The sequence below is a fragment of the Lactuca sativa genome, chromosome 3 (genome assembly GCF_002870075.4).
Source record: "Lactuca sativa cultivar Salinas chromosome 3, Lsat_Salinas_v11, whole genome shotgun sequence".
NCBI lineage: Eukaryota > Viridiplantae > Streptophyta > Magnoliopsida > Asterales > Asteraceae > Lactuca > Lactuca sativa.
The window spans coordinates 94,964,801-94,978,472 of NC_056625.2; the positions used below are offsets into that span (position 1 = coordinate 94,964,801).

A 13,672-nucleotide genomic window follows, 5' to 3' on the forward strand; every position below is an offset into this window, starting at 1 on the left:
CATGAGACAAACATTCCCCCTTGCCAACATGTAAAAATATTGATTCTTTTGTTCTAAAATAGTTAACTTATCGATCATTAATGATAAAAGAAATGGTTAAAATCATACGCTTAACAGGTAGGAAATTTGTTATCATGTAAGAAGATAATTGTAAAAATACTAACAGTACTTAGTATCTGATATAAGATCTTGAAAATAAATTTAGAAACTGTGAACATGATCATAGTTTCTCTCGTTATGAAACCATAATTTTTTCTGGTTTCTCGTATTTTAATGCTTTCTTTACTTAATTATATCTTAATAAACAAGCTGATAATTTCCCTAAAAAAAATGAGAGAGAGAGAGAGAGAGAGGAGAGAGAGAGAGAGAGAGAGGAGAGAGAGAGAGAGAGAGAGAGAGAGAGAGGAGAGAGAGAGAGAGAGAGAGAGAGAGAGGAGAGAGAGAGAGAGAGAGAGAGAGAGAGGAGAGAGGAGATAGAGAGAGAGGAGAGAGAGAGAGAGAGAGAGAGAGATTGTAAAAAGAAAAAGAGAGAAAGAGGCGCTTGAGAAGAAAGACCAAGAAAAGAAAAAAAGCATCAAGTATGATGCTGATGGCAAAAACCCTATTTTTTTAAAGATAAAGGAGACCCCCCTCCCCCACCCAAACCCTAGTTACTTTTTCTAGAATCTCTTTTTTTGTTTCTTATCAAAACCCCCCATTAGAGCCCCCCTCTTCCTTCCCTCGTTTCTTTCAGTTCCCTGCAGCTCTCTCCCTTTGTATCTTCTTCCCCTCGATCAGGTCTCTCCTCTCTCTCCTCTCTCTCTCTCTCTCTCTCTCTCTCTCTCTCTCTCTTCTCTCTCTCTCCACAATATCGTCTTCTATATTTCTGTTTATATGCATATCCAAACGCGTAGAGTTCTAGTGCTATGAAGGCTAATTAAACGTATCAACTTCTTATGCAGTCATCTTGCTCCTAAAGACTCCGATTTTTTCTGGGTATAACCAAGTTCGTCTGCCATTTGAGGTCTGGTCCATAATTGGAATCACTTCAATATAAAAAATACAACAATACACATCAATGGCACCTGTTTCATTGCCTCCTGGTTTCCGTTTTCATCCCACTGATGAGGAACTTGTTGCATACTATCTCAAACGGAAAATTAATGGCCATGAAATCGAGCTTGAAGTTATCCCTGAAGTTGATCTATACAAATGCGAACCATGGGATTTACCAGGTAATTAGTTTCTCCTCTTTACGATATATCATAAATTACTAAATAACGTATTTATCGGGTCCTATCGTATATTTAAAGAATTTCATGATATGGATATCTATAGTAAGTTTATATATCAAGGAATTTCTTTTGCTTTATAATTTATCCAAGTATCACAACATAAAGAAAAATATAAATACAAAAATCATTGGTTTCAAATCTATTCGTTCATGAGAAGATTAAAAGCATGTATTTTAAAGGTGGTCCAAACCTCTTTTTAGGTTACTGTTAGAACTCATAATTTTGGCAATCACCTCATAAAAGATTCAAGTCAAAAAGCAAAGAGAAAAGATCTTGACTACATTTTTTTTTCTTCTTTCAATGATGAAGATGATCACCATCTTTTTCTTTCTTTATTCTTTCATCTCTTCTGATTGATTCATTAATCATGCATATTTATGATGATTAATTAATTTATCTGTTACGCTTAAACAAATTTTAGCAACAACAATCTAACTAAATTATATCCGTTGTATATTTTAATCATTGAGATTTGAAACTTTGTTAGGTAAATCTTTGTTGCCAAGCAAAGACTTAGAATGGTATTTCTTCAGTCCAAGAGATCGTAAATACCCAAATGGATCAAGAACAAATCGAGCCACCAAAGGTGGGTATTGGAAGGCAACAGGGAAGGACAGAAAAGTAAATTCACAGTCGCGAGCCATGGGAATGAAGAAAACCCTAGTTTATTACAGAGGGAGAGCACCTCATGGTTCTCGTACAGATTGGGTTATGCATGAATATCGTCTTGATGAAAGAGAATGCGAAACTGCATCTGGCTTGCAGGTTTGACTCGTTTCTTGTTCAGAGACTCCATTAACGTAATACCTTTAAATCGCTACATAACATGACATTCGATCTTTTTTTTTATGATTAAAAGTTGCAGGATGCTTATTCACTTTGTCGCGTGTTCAAGAAGAGCTTGATCCCTCCAAAAACAACTGTACCCGGTGACCATTATGCAACCGCAGCTAGCGATCTCTCATCATGTATCGACCTTTATTCTGAGGGAGGAAGAGGAGGTGAAGACATGGAGACTTGTAATTATCAAACACCACCGTTGGCTTCATCTTCATCAACCAATATTCTCCATGCATCACACAATCAAAATCATATAAATGACGTCAAATGGACTCAATACTTATCGGAAGATGCATTTACCTTCACAAATCCATCTTTCTCTAACTCATCATGTCTCAATCTTCCTTATCCAGCGTCGAAGGTACGTACAAACTCTAAAATTTATTGTCATTATATAATTATACACATTTTTAATCCACTTCCCATGCATGCGTATAACTGAAGGATGAAAATTATGTTTTCGAATTTTTTTCAGGTTGATATAGCTATGGAATGTGCAAGGTTGCAGCATAGGTTATCTCTACCTCCATTGCAGGTTCAAGATTTCCAACATGAGGATGTGACTAACTATATCGACTTGAAGAACATACCACAAAATGGACAAACGGCCGGATCTCAGCTTGACTTCTTGCAGGAAATCCTTTCGGTGGCACAAGTTTCTCAGGATTTGATCAACCAGGATACATGGGGTGGAAGTTATGCTGGAAACGATAATGATTTTTCGTTTTTACCTAACAATAGCAATCAAATTCAAGGCATGGGGTCGTTTAGATCCATGGGAGATGATCAAATTACAAGGTCTATTGAGATTGGTGATGTTGAAGAACAATTGAAAACAGATCGAATGGTAGAGAATTTGAGATGGGTGGGAATGTCGAACAAGGAACTTGAGACGGTATGTACGCTACATAATGACTTCTTGTTGTTGTCGTATTATAAAGATAGTTAATTCTTGTTGATATCGACAGGCCTTTCTGGATGATTACAAGAGTATTCCGGTGGAAAGTATATCAAGTTTTCAAAGGGATGAATACGAGGTTCAAGGTACAACTGACTTATAAGTCTTAGTTACTCTCCAAAGAAACTCTACACGTTCGTCAATTTTGTTGTTAAAACGAGACTCAATCCAGTTTCAGGAGAAAACACTCGTCACAGCAACATAGACGATCACTTTTCACTCGGATTCCTAAGCCAAGATCAGAACAACCTAAGCGACAACTTCCTAGATGCCACTGGTGATTTGGAAGATATCTCGACCACTCCAACCTTTGAAATGTATCAAAAGACCGAAGTCAGTCATGGATTATTGGTCTCAACACGACAAGTCTCAAACACATTCTTTCACAAGATTGTGCCATCGCAAACAGTTAAGGTCCAACTCAACCCGGGGATGATTACACATGAAACACAGCATAGGAAGACGCTCGCGTTGGAGAAGTTTAACACTTTGGTGGGTTCGAACCCATTGAAGGTGAGCACCAAGGAGATAACGAGTCCAGTGGTTAACCTGGTTTCTCTTTTGCTAATATGTTGCATCTATCTTGGAGATGAATCCTTAGAGGATGACGATGGCGATGGCAAGAACCTGGAGATGAAGGACAAATGGAGCATTTCAAGCGTGGTTTTGGAGAAGGTGATATGGCCATGTGTGACCTTGGCTATAGCATTTTCTACCATTTGGATGCATCATAATTACATGCCAATTTTTTCTTAACTTTGTTTGATTTGAAAGTATTCTCTATAGAAAAACATCGTGTAACTAGGAAATATGTTTCCAAAATTTAAAGCTATATAATTATATTACTTGTAATTTACCTACTGATTTCACATTTAATCATTTAAAGAAAATGTTTGTTGTTTTGTATTACTCCTGTGTGTGGGGTGGGAGGAGGACGAGGAGGAGGTTGTTTGTTTTTCTTAAAAAAAAAATTACTTGGCACCGTGCAAAACACACGCAACACTTGGCATTTAAGATAAGTTTGTTTTTTTTAAGACTTCTGATTTAAAAGTTGTTATGTGGCGCAACACCGGACCCTTCTCTTCAAACATCTTCTCACCTTACTTTAAGTTATATTATTCAATATAGATTTATTTTATGTTTTCAACAACATCTCATTCAATATGTATTTGATTTTATAGACCCATTTGGAGTCTATAGTACGCTTTCAAGTACGTAATTGCTCAAGAGTACATGTGTTGTTTTCTTCGAGAGCATTGATTTCCATTTGCATTGCTTCTTTCTGCTTTTCATCCTTCAAAGCTTTTTTAAAACTTTTGGGCTCACTTTGGGAGCTAATTGCAACCAAAAAAACATTGTGAGCGTTAGTAAACTTATCATAAGAAATAAAGTTAATAGGAGTGTACCGTCGAGGAACGTTAATCAAACGTTAGTAATGCATGGTCTACCGAGGGGGGCAAACTAACCACAAAATCGCTAAGGTGTTTAGACTGGGTTCGAGTTCTTTTGGCTCTTGGCCCTTTTGTGGGTTGTAAGTCCACGGTATGTGTGTGTGAGTCCATATTATTTTCATCTCGTATGTCTTCGTTAGGCATGTCTTCATTTGTGGCAATAGGTTTAGTTTAGTGAAGGTTCTCAATTAGACTTTGTGGCTCAAGGTCCTTATCAACCGGCTTGTTTTCATCTTCGCCAAGTGTTTCGACCAAAAAATCATTATCATTTGGTTGAATTGGGTTTCTAAACAAATCCGATTTAGAAAATGGGAAAACTCCTTCAATGAATTTCACATCTCTTGGCACAATGATCTTCTTGTCCTTTATATAAAAGACAAAATTGCAAAAATGGTCCCTATGGTATGTATTTTTTTGGGGTTTTAATCCAAACCACTACTTTTTTGGTTTCGCAGTCCTTTTGGACTAGTTTGTATACAAAAATAGTCCCTCCGAAAATTGAAATGACTATAATACCCTTGGGATATTTATTTTCATTTTTCTTTCATTTTTTTAAATTTAATATTTATTTATTTATTTTAACAATTAAAAAAAATCTCTCTCTCTCTCTGTCTCTCTCTCTCTCTCTCTCTCCCCCCCCCCCCTTGGAAACATCAGCGCCATGGTTTTTTCTTCATCTTTTCCTCTCTTCAACTTCTTTTTCCCCTTTAAATTTAACATGATAATCAGGAAAAAGAGAAAAGGAAAACTTGAAAGGGATTTTTTTCAATTGCAAAATTAATATTGATTTAAAGTTGTTTGAGAACCAAGATCTGCCCTTTTCCCCCTTCACGCGTATCCTATAACAAAGATGATTTTACAAGAAAAGTGAAGAACCGATGAACTAGGTCTTCTCCACATCTACCGGACACCATTGGACCTCAACCCACTATAGTCGGACCTATAATTTATATTAATGGTGAATGTGTGTGAAGATCTGTAATATTTGTCAGAAGCCACCTTGCATAACCACTAGCAGATTAATCAATAGAAATGGAACGAGCAGTCGAAGTCGATAGGGAACTCCGACGGTGGCTGGCTATCGCGAGAAGGGGTGCTCGATTTCCGGTAGCCTTCAACTTTGATTTGGCCAATATCAGGGCCGATCCAGCGTCTGAGGGTAGAAGAAACTCACACAGGGGTGTTTGGATTGTTATTTTAATCGACAACAATAATGGAGGAAGGAGGGAGGCTGCCATCGGTTGCTTCATCAACGAGGGCGGCTCCGACAGCTCTCGGTTGTCACTCTACCATCTGTTGGTAAACACGAAGAAGGAGAAAATGAAGGCAATGGTGGTGAGGGGTTGTTTCCAGCAACCTCTGATATGGGAGTAAAAATACACAGGAGAGAGAGAGAGAGAGAGAGAGAGGTGGTGGGCCCAAATTAATTAATTATTTTCTTTTTCATTTAAATTAAATAGAAAAAAACTTAAAAAATAAATCAGAAGGGCGTTACAGTCATTTCAGTTTACCGAGGGACCACATCTGCAACGAAACTAGCTTAAAAGACCGCGAATCCAAAAAAGTCGTGGTTTGAACTAAAACCCCCAAAAAATACATACCACAAGGACCATTTTTGCAGTTTTGTTTATATAAAAAAGGTGATATCCTTTTTTCCCCTGTGGGTAACCAGCAAGCACAGATAACATACAGTTCTACAAATTATTACCACAAGCAACATACTCAATACTAGAAGACAGATCTAATAGACCAGTACAACATAGCAGCATACTCAGTGCCATAACACAAATCTAACAAATCATTACAACATAACATCATACCCAGTATCAACAATTCAAGGAACATGTGACCGTATATACTCAGAGGTGAGATAGTCACCCAGACAAATGATCCTACTCTAGAACCACAACCAAACGAGGAGCGGGTAAGAGATCTTGGATATAGAGTCCTTAGCCTATCCTACATGACTATATGCAGTCTCTAAGGTATCCCTCTACTAACAGATAGCCAAAACTAGTGGTCCGGCTGATATGGGCATATTTAGTTATGAAATTCATGCATTATCTTAATACTTTATCTTTATTTTATCTCATTTAATGAACAAAAGATGCTTAATTAGTTTTAGAATTTCATTTTCAGCAATAAAGACATGCTCAGAAGGAAAAGGGAGTCGAATTGGTGATTGGAAGTTTGGATCTTGGATTTTGAAGAAAGAATGATGTTGTTAGACAGCTTGACCCCTCGTTAGTGTTTTTCCCATATCTCATGACTCGGAACTCCGATTGATAAGATTCAAAATGTTGTGAAAACTAGACACAATTTCAAACAACTTTCATGTTTTGGGAAAATATTGATTCCAAACGAAATCGACACGTTGGGTCCAAAAACTCAACGAGTTGAGATGAAAATTCCCGATAAATTAGTGTGCTACCATACGCGCGTTTTAAGTAAAAAAAAACTCGATGAGTTTGTCCCTAAAACTTGACGAGTTGTAGCTGATTTTTGGAATCTATATATAGATCGTTTATTCCTGAAACCCTAACTTTTGCTGAAGGCTTTTGACAACTTTTGCAGGCTAGAGAGGTTTTGAGAAGCTTTGGTTTTCAAATTTCAACTAAAAGCTTGGATTTAAAGAGATCAAAGGCATTAAAACTATTACTTTTCTCTTAATCTTTATTTTGAATCATGTTTGTTACATTAGATTTCGAGTTTAGGATGTTATTTGTTGTAGTTATGAGCTAAAAAACTTTATACTTCTGTTTAGGCTATATAATCTTATGAATATGGTTTGATTAAGTGGCTTGGATTATATTGAATTGGTTATTTATCTTGTTAAGATTGTTAAAAGATACTTATGTGTTAATGATAATTATTTTCTGTTAATAACCAAGTATATTGAGTTGTATGAACATCTTCTTAATTGCTTGAATCTTATATTTTGTGAAACAAGATTATATGCCTAGTACTAGTGAACATGAACCTAGGGTTAACTAGAAAATAATGTGTGAGCATGTGTGATGACCAATCCCATATCAATTAACTAAAAGACCAATTTAGTTAACTAATATTACAAGTCTTACTTGATTCAAACTGAACACTAGGAAACTTGTTAGTTTAATCACTTGAGCACTGTTTGAATTAACTTGTTTGCTAAATGATTAGTAATAGTGAGCATGAACCTAATCATATTAGAAATCGGTAACAATTGATATACTAATCCATTGCACTTTCCACGAAATTAACCATAGGAATGAGTGAATCGAATCTAAACGAAAGACTCTTTTATCTTATTGAATCTAGTTGTATTTTTCTTTTCCATTGATTGTTATTTGTCCTTTGTTAAAGTGTTAGTTATTGCTTAAGTTTCTAGTCTTGCAAAACTGGAGAAAAACCCCTTTTTTATATTTGTTTTATTTAGATAATATTAGTGTTAATTTTAATTATATACCGTTCCCTGTGTTCGATACCCTACTTGCCTGAACTAAATTGTTAATCGATAGGTACATTGCCTTTCGTGTGTTTGTCTTTGTGTTTAAGTTAGTAGGATTAAAACTAGTACAATCTACACGGATCATGTTTGTGGCACTATTTTCGGGGAACGGTTCTAAATAGTTAATTTTATTGCTAATAGATATCATTTTTATTTTATTTGTTGATTAACATTTTTATAGTTTAATTTTTATTTTTTATTTTTTATTTTATTATGCATTTTCCAAATCTCGATGCTCTTGATGCTTTTCTTGAGGAAGCAGTACAGGAAATTGAGCAAGAAGATGAGGAGTATGACTCAGATGAAGATTTGAAGAAATTAGGAAGATTGTTAGATAACATCTTGCCCAACACACAGGAGCAATTTGAGTTACAAGAGCTAAATTTACAAGATGAAGAATTTAATCCAGAAAGAGATTTGGAGGAGCTGGAAAGATTGCTAGCAGAAGGGTCAGATAAAGAAAGAGAACAAGCTGAGTTGCAGGAACCAAGATGTGGTATGATCATTACCACAACGTGGCCCCCTATTTTCCCAGATTGTGTTTTGAAGCATGGGGTGACGACTCCAATTTTGGAAAAAGTTCTGAAGCACGATCCATTTCTAATTAGTACCCAACTGATCCCAACCCTTATCAAGATTCTTGGGTTTTATAAATTCAAACTCGTTTGGCCGATTTTAGAAACAAAGAGAAAATTTTCACAAATTGGTCCACAAAATATATTCATTGCAAAGAATGGATTGGCATTGAGTTTATTGGAAGTTTATTAAGTTGAGCGTCCAACTCAAGACTCGCACAAAAAGAAGCGCTTGCGGGAGGTAACTCGTCATTAGAGTTTGCTTTTCTTTTTAAACTTCTAGTTTATTAGGGGTAATTTAGGATTTTAGTTTAATGTTTGTTTTCCTTTTTATTATGTAGTTTTTTTGTTTTTGATCTTGCATAAGTTAGGGTGAGAACTGGTCTAATAGTTAAAGCGTGAGGGAATTAAATTGAGGGGTCGATTCGTTTATGAGAAAATTTGAAGATTTGAGTGATACTTTGAGTCCGATGTTTAAAATGGTTAAAAATGAGTGTCATCGCTGATGAAAAGAAGGAGGTGTTACCCTAATACCCTTCTTGAACACAAAATGAGAACTGAAGCAGAAAGAAGAAGGTGCCTGAACATAGTCAAAAACTCGTCGAGTGCACATCTGAAACTCGATGAGTGCCAAAGGAATTTCCCTTTTTCTGCTGAGTCATGATCCAACTCGACGAGTCTCCACATAAAACTCGGCGAGTTGCTCAATCTTTTATTTTCGAGTCTTCAGTTTGATTCCACTTGAGGCAGGCACTATATATGAGATCCAATTTTAGGCGTTTCCAAAAAGCTCTTTCCTGAATATTTAGAGTTGTCAACCACACGAGATTTTGACACCCAAGGCATGGATGAGTTGTTCCCATGCCAAAGTCAACTGAAGATGATGCTTAAAAAAAGAATATCAGCCTCCTAACTTCTGTCCCATGGGATTCTGTTCCAATTCTCTCTTTACTTTTATGTTCTTTATCATGCATAACATGCAATTGGGACATTGCATAAATTAAGTATGAGGTAGGGGTTGATTACATTAGATAAATTAGAATCCTAGGTATAGAATTAAAAAAAATTGCATAAAAATTGCTAGGATTAATTTAGAAAGTCATGGTAAAAGCAATTAGGATTCCATGCTAGTATTGTGTTTGATGATTCCTTGAGGACCTAAATTTAGAGTTGAGCCTATATACGTTATAGTGCATTTGTGGCCCCCTTTATTCTAGTGAAATCATGGAACAAAAACACAACCTTGCTTAGCTTGAGGGACGCAACATGTTTAGTGTAACATCCTAAAATACAACCCATTTTTTTTTGTTTGAAAACATTACTAAACCATAATATCAAAGATAAAAACCATGAATTGTGTATCTCAACTGTCATCATAAATTATCAAATCAAAACTAGTGTCAAGATCATATCAAAATATCATAGTCGATCTCCCATGCTAAACTGTGGTGTGTGCCATGCCATCATCCCGAGCCCTTCCCTTTGCTAGTTGAAGTACTTGAAACCAAAATTGAAACTGTAAGCATGAAGATTAGTGAGCTCCCCCAAACTACCACATACCATACAATAACATATAAAGCACATATGTGCCTTGCCCACTGCATCGGACCGAAGTCAGGAACTAACTACGGCCTTGCCTACTGCATCGGACCGGAGTCCAGAACTGACTAGGGCCTTGCCCACTGCATCGGACCGAAGCCCGGAACTGACTAGGGCCTTGCCCACTGCATCGGACCGAAGTCCGGAACTGACTGAACATAGCATAACATAATCATAGCATGTAATATGAACACATATACTGCACACTGCATCGGACCATAGTCCGGAACACATAACACATACGATGCATGTATCACAAAGACACCAAGCATACTGAACTACTGCATCGGACTGTAGTCCGGAACTACTGCTAACTAAACGGGCCGACATTGTGGCCGTAGACCGGTTCCTACTGGAAGGAAAACTCACCTCGTAAGTTTGGCTGCTGAAATGTTGCTCGGGAATTGTCTGACTTTTGCTCCGGTAACTCCTCGGCTACAATTCCCAAAAGACACTTAATCAAACACAGATAACTAATCTTAGGGTAAAATGACTATTTTACCCCCTGGTCAAAGTCAACAATCTGTTGACCTGACTCGCCGAGTTGGGCCGCCAACTCGTCGAGTCCCTATCTTTCCTTCTACTCCCCTTCCCGACTCTACTCGTCGAGTTTAACCAAAACTCGACGAGTTCTCCTTCTTTACTGATATCCGGCCAACCTTCATCCGACTCGCCGAATTGTATGATCAACTCACTGAGTTCACCTTCAACCTAAGAACACGTCCAGTCTGTGACTCGCCGAGTTGTATGAACAACTCGTCGAGTCTCTTCTTACGAGTAAGGAGATTGCCTTGGACTCGCCGAGTCAGGGCGTAGACTCGCTGAGTCCCTCTACACTTAGATCCATGCCTTAACTCACTGAGTCTTTACTCAACTCACTAAACAGGCTCACTACTACTGAACAGGGAATCTAAGAGTCGTGACCTGACTCGCTGATTCAGAAGAACGACTCGCCGAGTCCTTTGCATGCAGTTTCTATCCAGTTGATTCTAATCAGTTTTAGTGCATCCAATTCATAGATCTGGGTTTCTGGGACTATCTGAACACGTAAATTTGCTAACTTTATGTGTATCTATGATGCAATGAAGCAATAACACTCAAACTTGGCTATTATGGGGGTTACTTGACTAGAACAAAGCGATGGCTGCCAAAAAGTGGCCTTCTTGAGCTCCTGGAACTCAAGAGGGGCTAGATCTGACTTATGGCTTGATTACAAAGCTTCATCACTAGGTACTTGGGGTTTTTTAGCTCAAAACCATCAATTTGGGGACAAACTAGATCTAGCAATACAATAACCAAGATGAAAGCTTTATTACCAGAAAGGATGGCCAAAGAGGAGTATAATTTGGATCTACTTCTTCTTCCATGAGTTCTTCTACCTTCACCTTCTTCTTCTTGATCAACAATGCACCAAGAATCCTTCACAAGGTCAAAGATTACTCACACACACACTTCAAGGAGGCTAGGGTTTCGGGAATAAGTCTTTGAGAGGTGAAGGAGGCTGTTTTAGGGCTATAATGGTGTTTAAATAGGGTACACACCCTGAAAATTAGGGCTTCATCTAGACTAGCGGACTCGGCGAGTCTGGAATATGGACTCGTCGAGTTGTCACGCCAACTTCACGTGTTGAACCGTTGCTACTCGACGAGTTAGGGCCACTGACTCGTCAAATAGTTTCTAAAATAAGAAGGAAAATAATGTTTTAAATGCGTACCAGGAACGGGGCGTTACATTTAGTATCGTGTACCAGAAATGTTTCAAGGAAAGCTTAAGTAGTCATTGCACATAAGACTAATACCTTTAATCAATAAAGGATGAAGTTAAATCCCCTTGCTTAAGCATATGCTTTTCTAGGTTTTTATTTTGAGTGAAAAAAAAAAAGTGAGTTTGAAAAAAAAAACAAGAGTGTTGAAATGTTTGAAAGAATCTACAAAGCTATGAAGAATGAAGACATATCATGAAGAAAAGCTGCAAATTATTAAGGATTCAAGGCAAAAAGTATAAAGTTATCAAGTCTTTTATTTTATTGCATTTTTCTTTTTAGGTTATTTTACCATATGTATTCTTGGGGGTTTAACCAAATATTCCTTGGGATTAAGAAAGTTTTATGTGGATGGATTCGGAGGGATGCATAAAATGAGCATTCTTCGGAAAAAGTGGGTGAGTGTTTATGAAGATTGTGAGTATTTAGGGTTAAGGGGGTCCTTAGGAAAAACTTTTCGAAACAAATGCATGTGTTACGGTCTTGGCATAATGGTTGAGCTTGATTGGGATTGTCTTATGTGACATTAGTGTGCTAAAATTCGGTTTTGCTTGGGGGCAAGCAAAAATCAAGTGTGAGGTATTTTGATATGGCCATATTTAGTTATAAAATTCATGCATTATCTTAATACTTTATGTTGATTTTATCTCATTTAATGAAAAAAGGATCTTAATTAGTTTTAAATTTTCATTTTCAGCAATAAAGACATGCTCGGATGGAAAAGGAAGCGGAATTGGTGATTGGAAGCTTGGATCTTGGATTTTGAAGAAAGGATGATGTTGCTGAACAAATTGACCCCTCATCAGTGTTTTAGCCATATCTCATAACTCGTAACTCCGATTGACAAGATTCAAAATGTACTGAAAACTAGACACAATTTCGGACGGTTTTTATGTTTTGAGAAAATGTTGATTCCAAACGAACTCGACGAGTTGAGATGAAAATTCCCGATAAATTAGTGTCATGCCATACACGCGTTTTAAGTAAAAAAACTCGACAAGTTGGAGCTAATTTTTGGAATCTATATATATAGATTGTTTATTTTGGAAAACCTACTTTTTCTGGATGCTTTGGATGACTTTTAGAGGCTAGAGTGGTTCTGAGAAGCTTTGGTTTTCAAATTTCAACTAGAAGCTTGGATTTAAAGAGACCGAAGGCATTAAAACTATTACTTTTCTCTTAATCTTTGTTTTGAATCATGTTTATTACATTAGATTTTGAGTTTGGGATGTTATTTGTTGTAGTTATGAGCTAAAAACTTAATACTTCTGTTTAGACTAGATAATCTTATGAATATGGGTTGATTAAGTGGCTTGGGTTATATTGATTTGGTTATTTATCTTGTTAAGCTTGTTAAAAGATCCTTATGTGTTAATGATAATTATTTTTTGTTAATAACCAAGTATATTGAGTTGTATCAACATTTTCTTAATTGCTTCAATCTTATAGTTTTGTGAATACAAGATTATATGCCTAGTATTAGTGAACATGAACCTAGCGTTAACTAGAAAATAAGTAAGTTAATGCTTGAGCATGTGTGATGACCAACCACATACGAGTTAAATGAGTGACCAATTTAGTTAAATAATATTATAAGTCTTACTTGATTCAAACTGAACACTAGGAAACTTGTTAGTTTAATCACTTGATCAATGTTTAAATTAACTTGTTTGCTAAAGGATTAGTAATAGTGAACATGAACCTAATCATATCAGAAATCGTT

At 36.7% G+C, this 13,672-nt stretch overlaps 1 protein-coding gene across 2 annotated transcripts; it reads left to right on the forward strand.

Moving 5' to 3' along the window:
* The first annotated feature begins 621 nt into the window (after window positions 1-621).
* LOC111912087 (NAC domain-containing protein 54) lies at window positions 622-3,981 on the forward strand. 2 transcript variants are annotated; one of them, XM_042900235.2, is made up of 7 exons: window positions 622-777; window positions 942-1,214; window positions 1,762-2,039; window positions 2,140-2,475; window positions 2,590-3,009; window positions 3,083-3,158; window positions 3,245-3,981. In XM_042900235.2, exons 2-7 carry the CDS (start codon window positions 1,058-1,060, stop codon window positions 3,826-3,828), a joined length of 1,851 nt encoding a protein of 616 aa, XP_042756169.1. In that variant the 5' UTR covers window positions 622-777; window positions 942-1,057; the 3' UTR covers window positions 3,829-3,981. The 2 variants fall into 2 exon arrangements, with proteins under 2 accessions (XP_042756169.1, XP_023763598.1); XM_023907830.3 differs by having other exon boundaries at window positions 623-777; window positions 2,134-2,475.
* The last annotated feature ends 9,691 nt before the right edge of the window (window positions 3,982-13,672 follow it).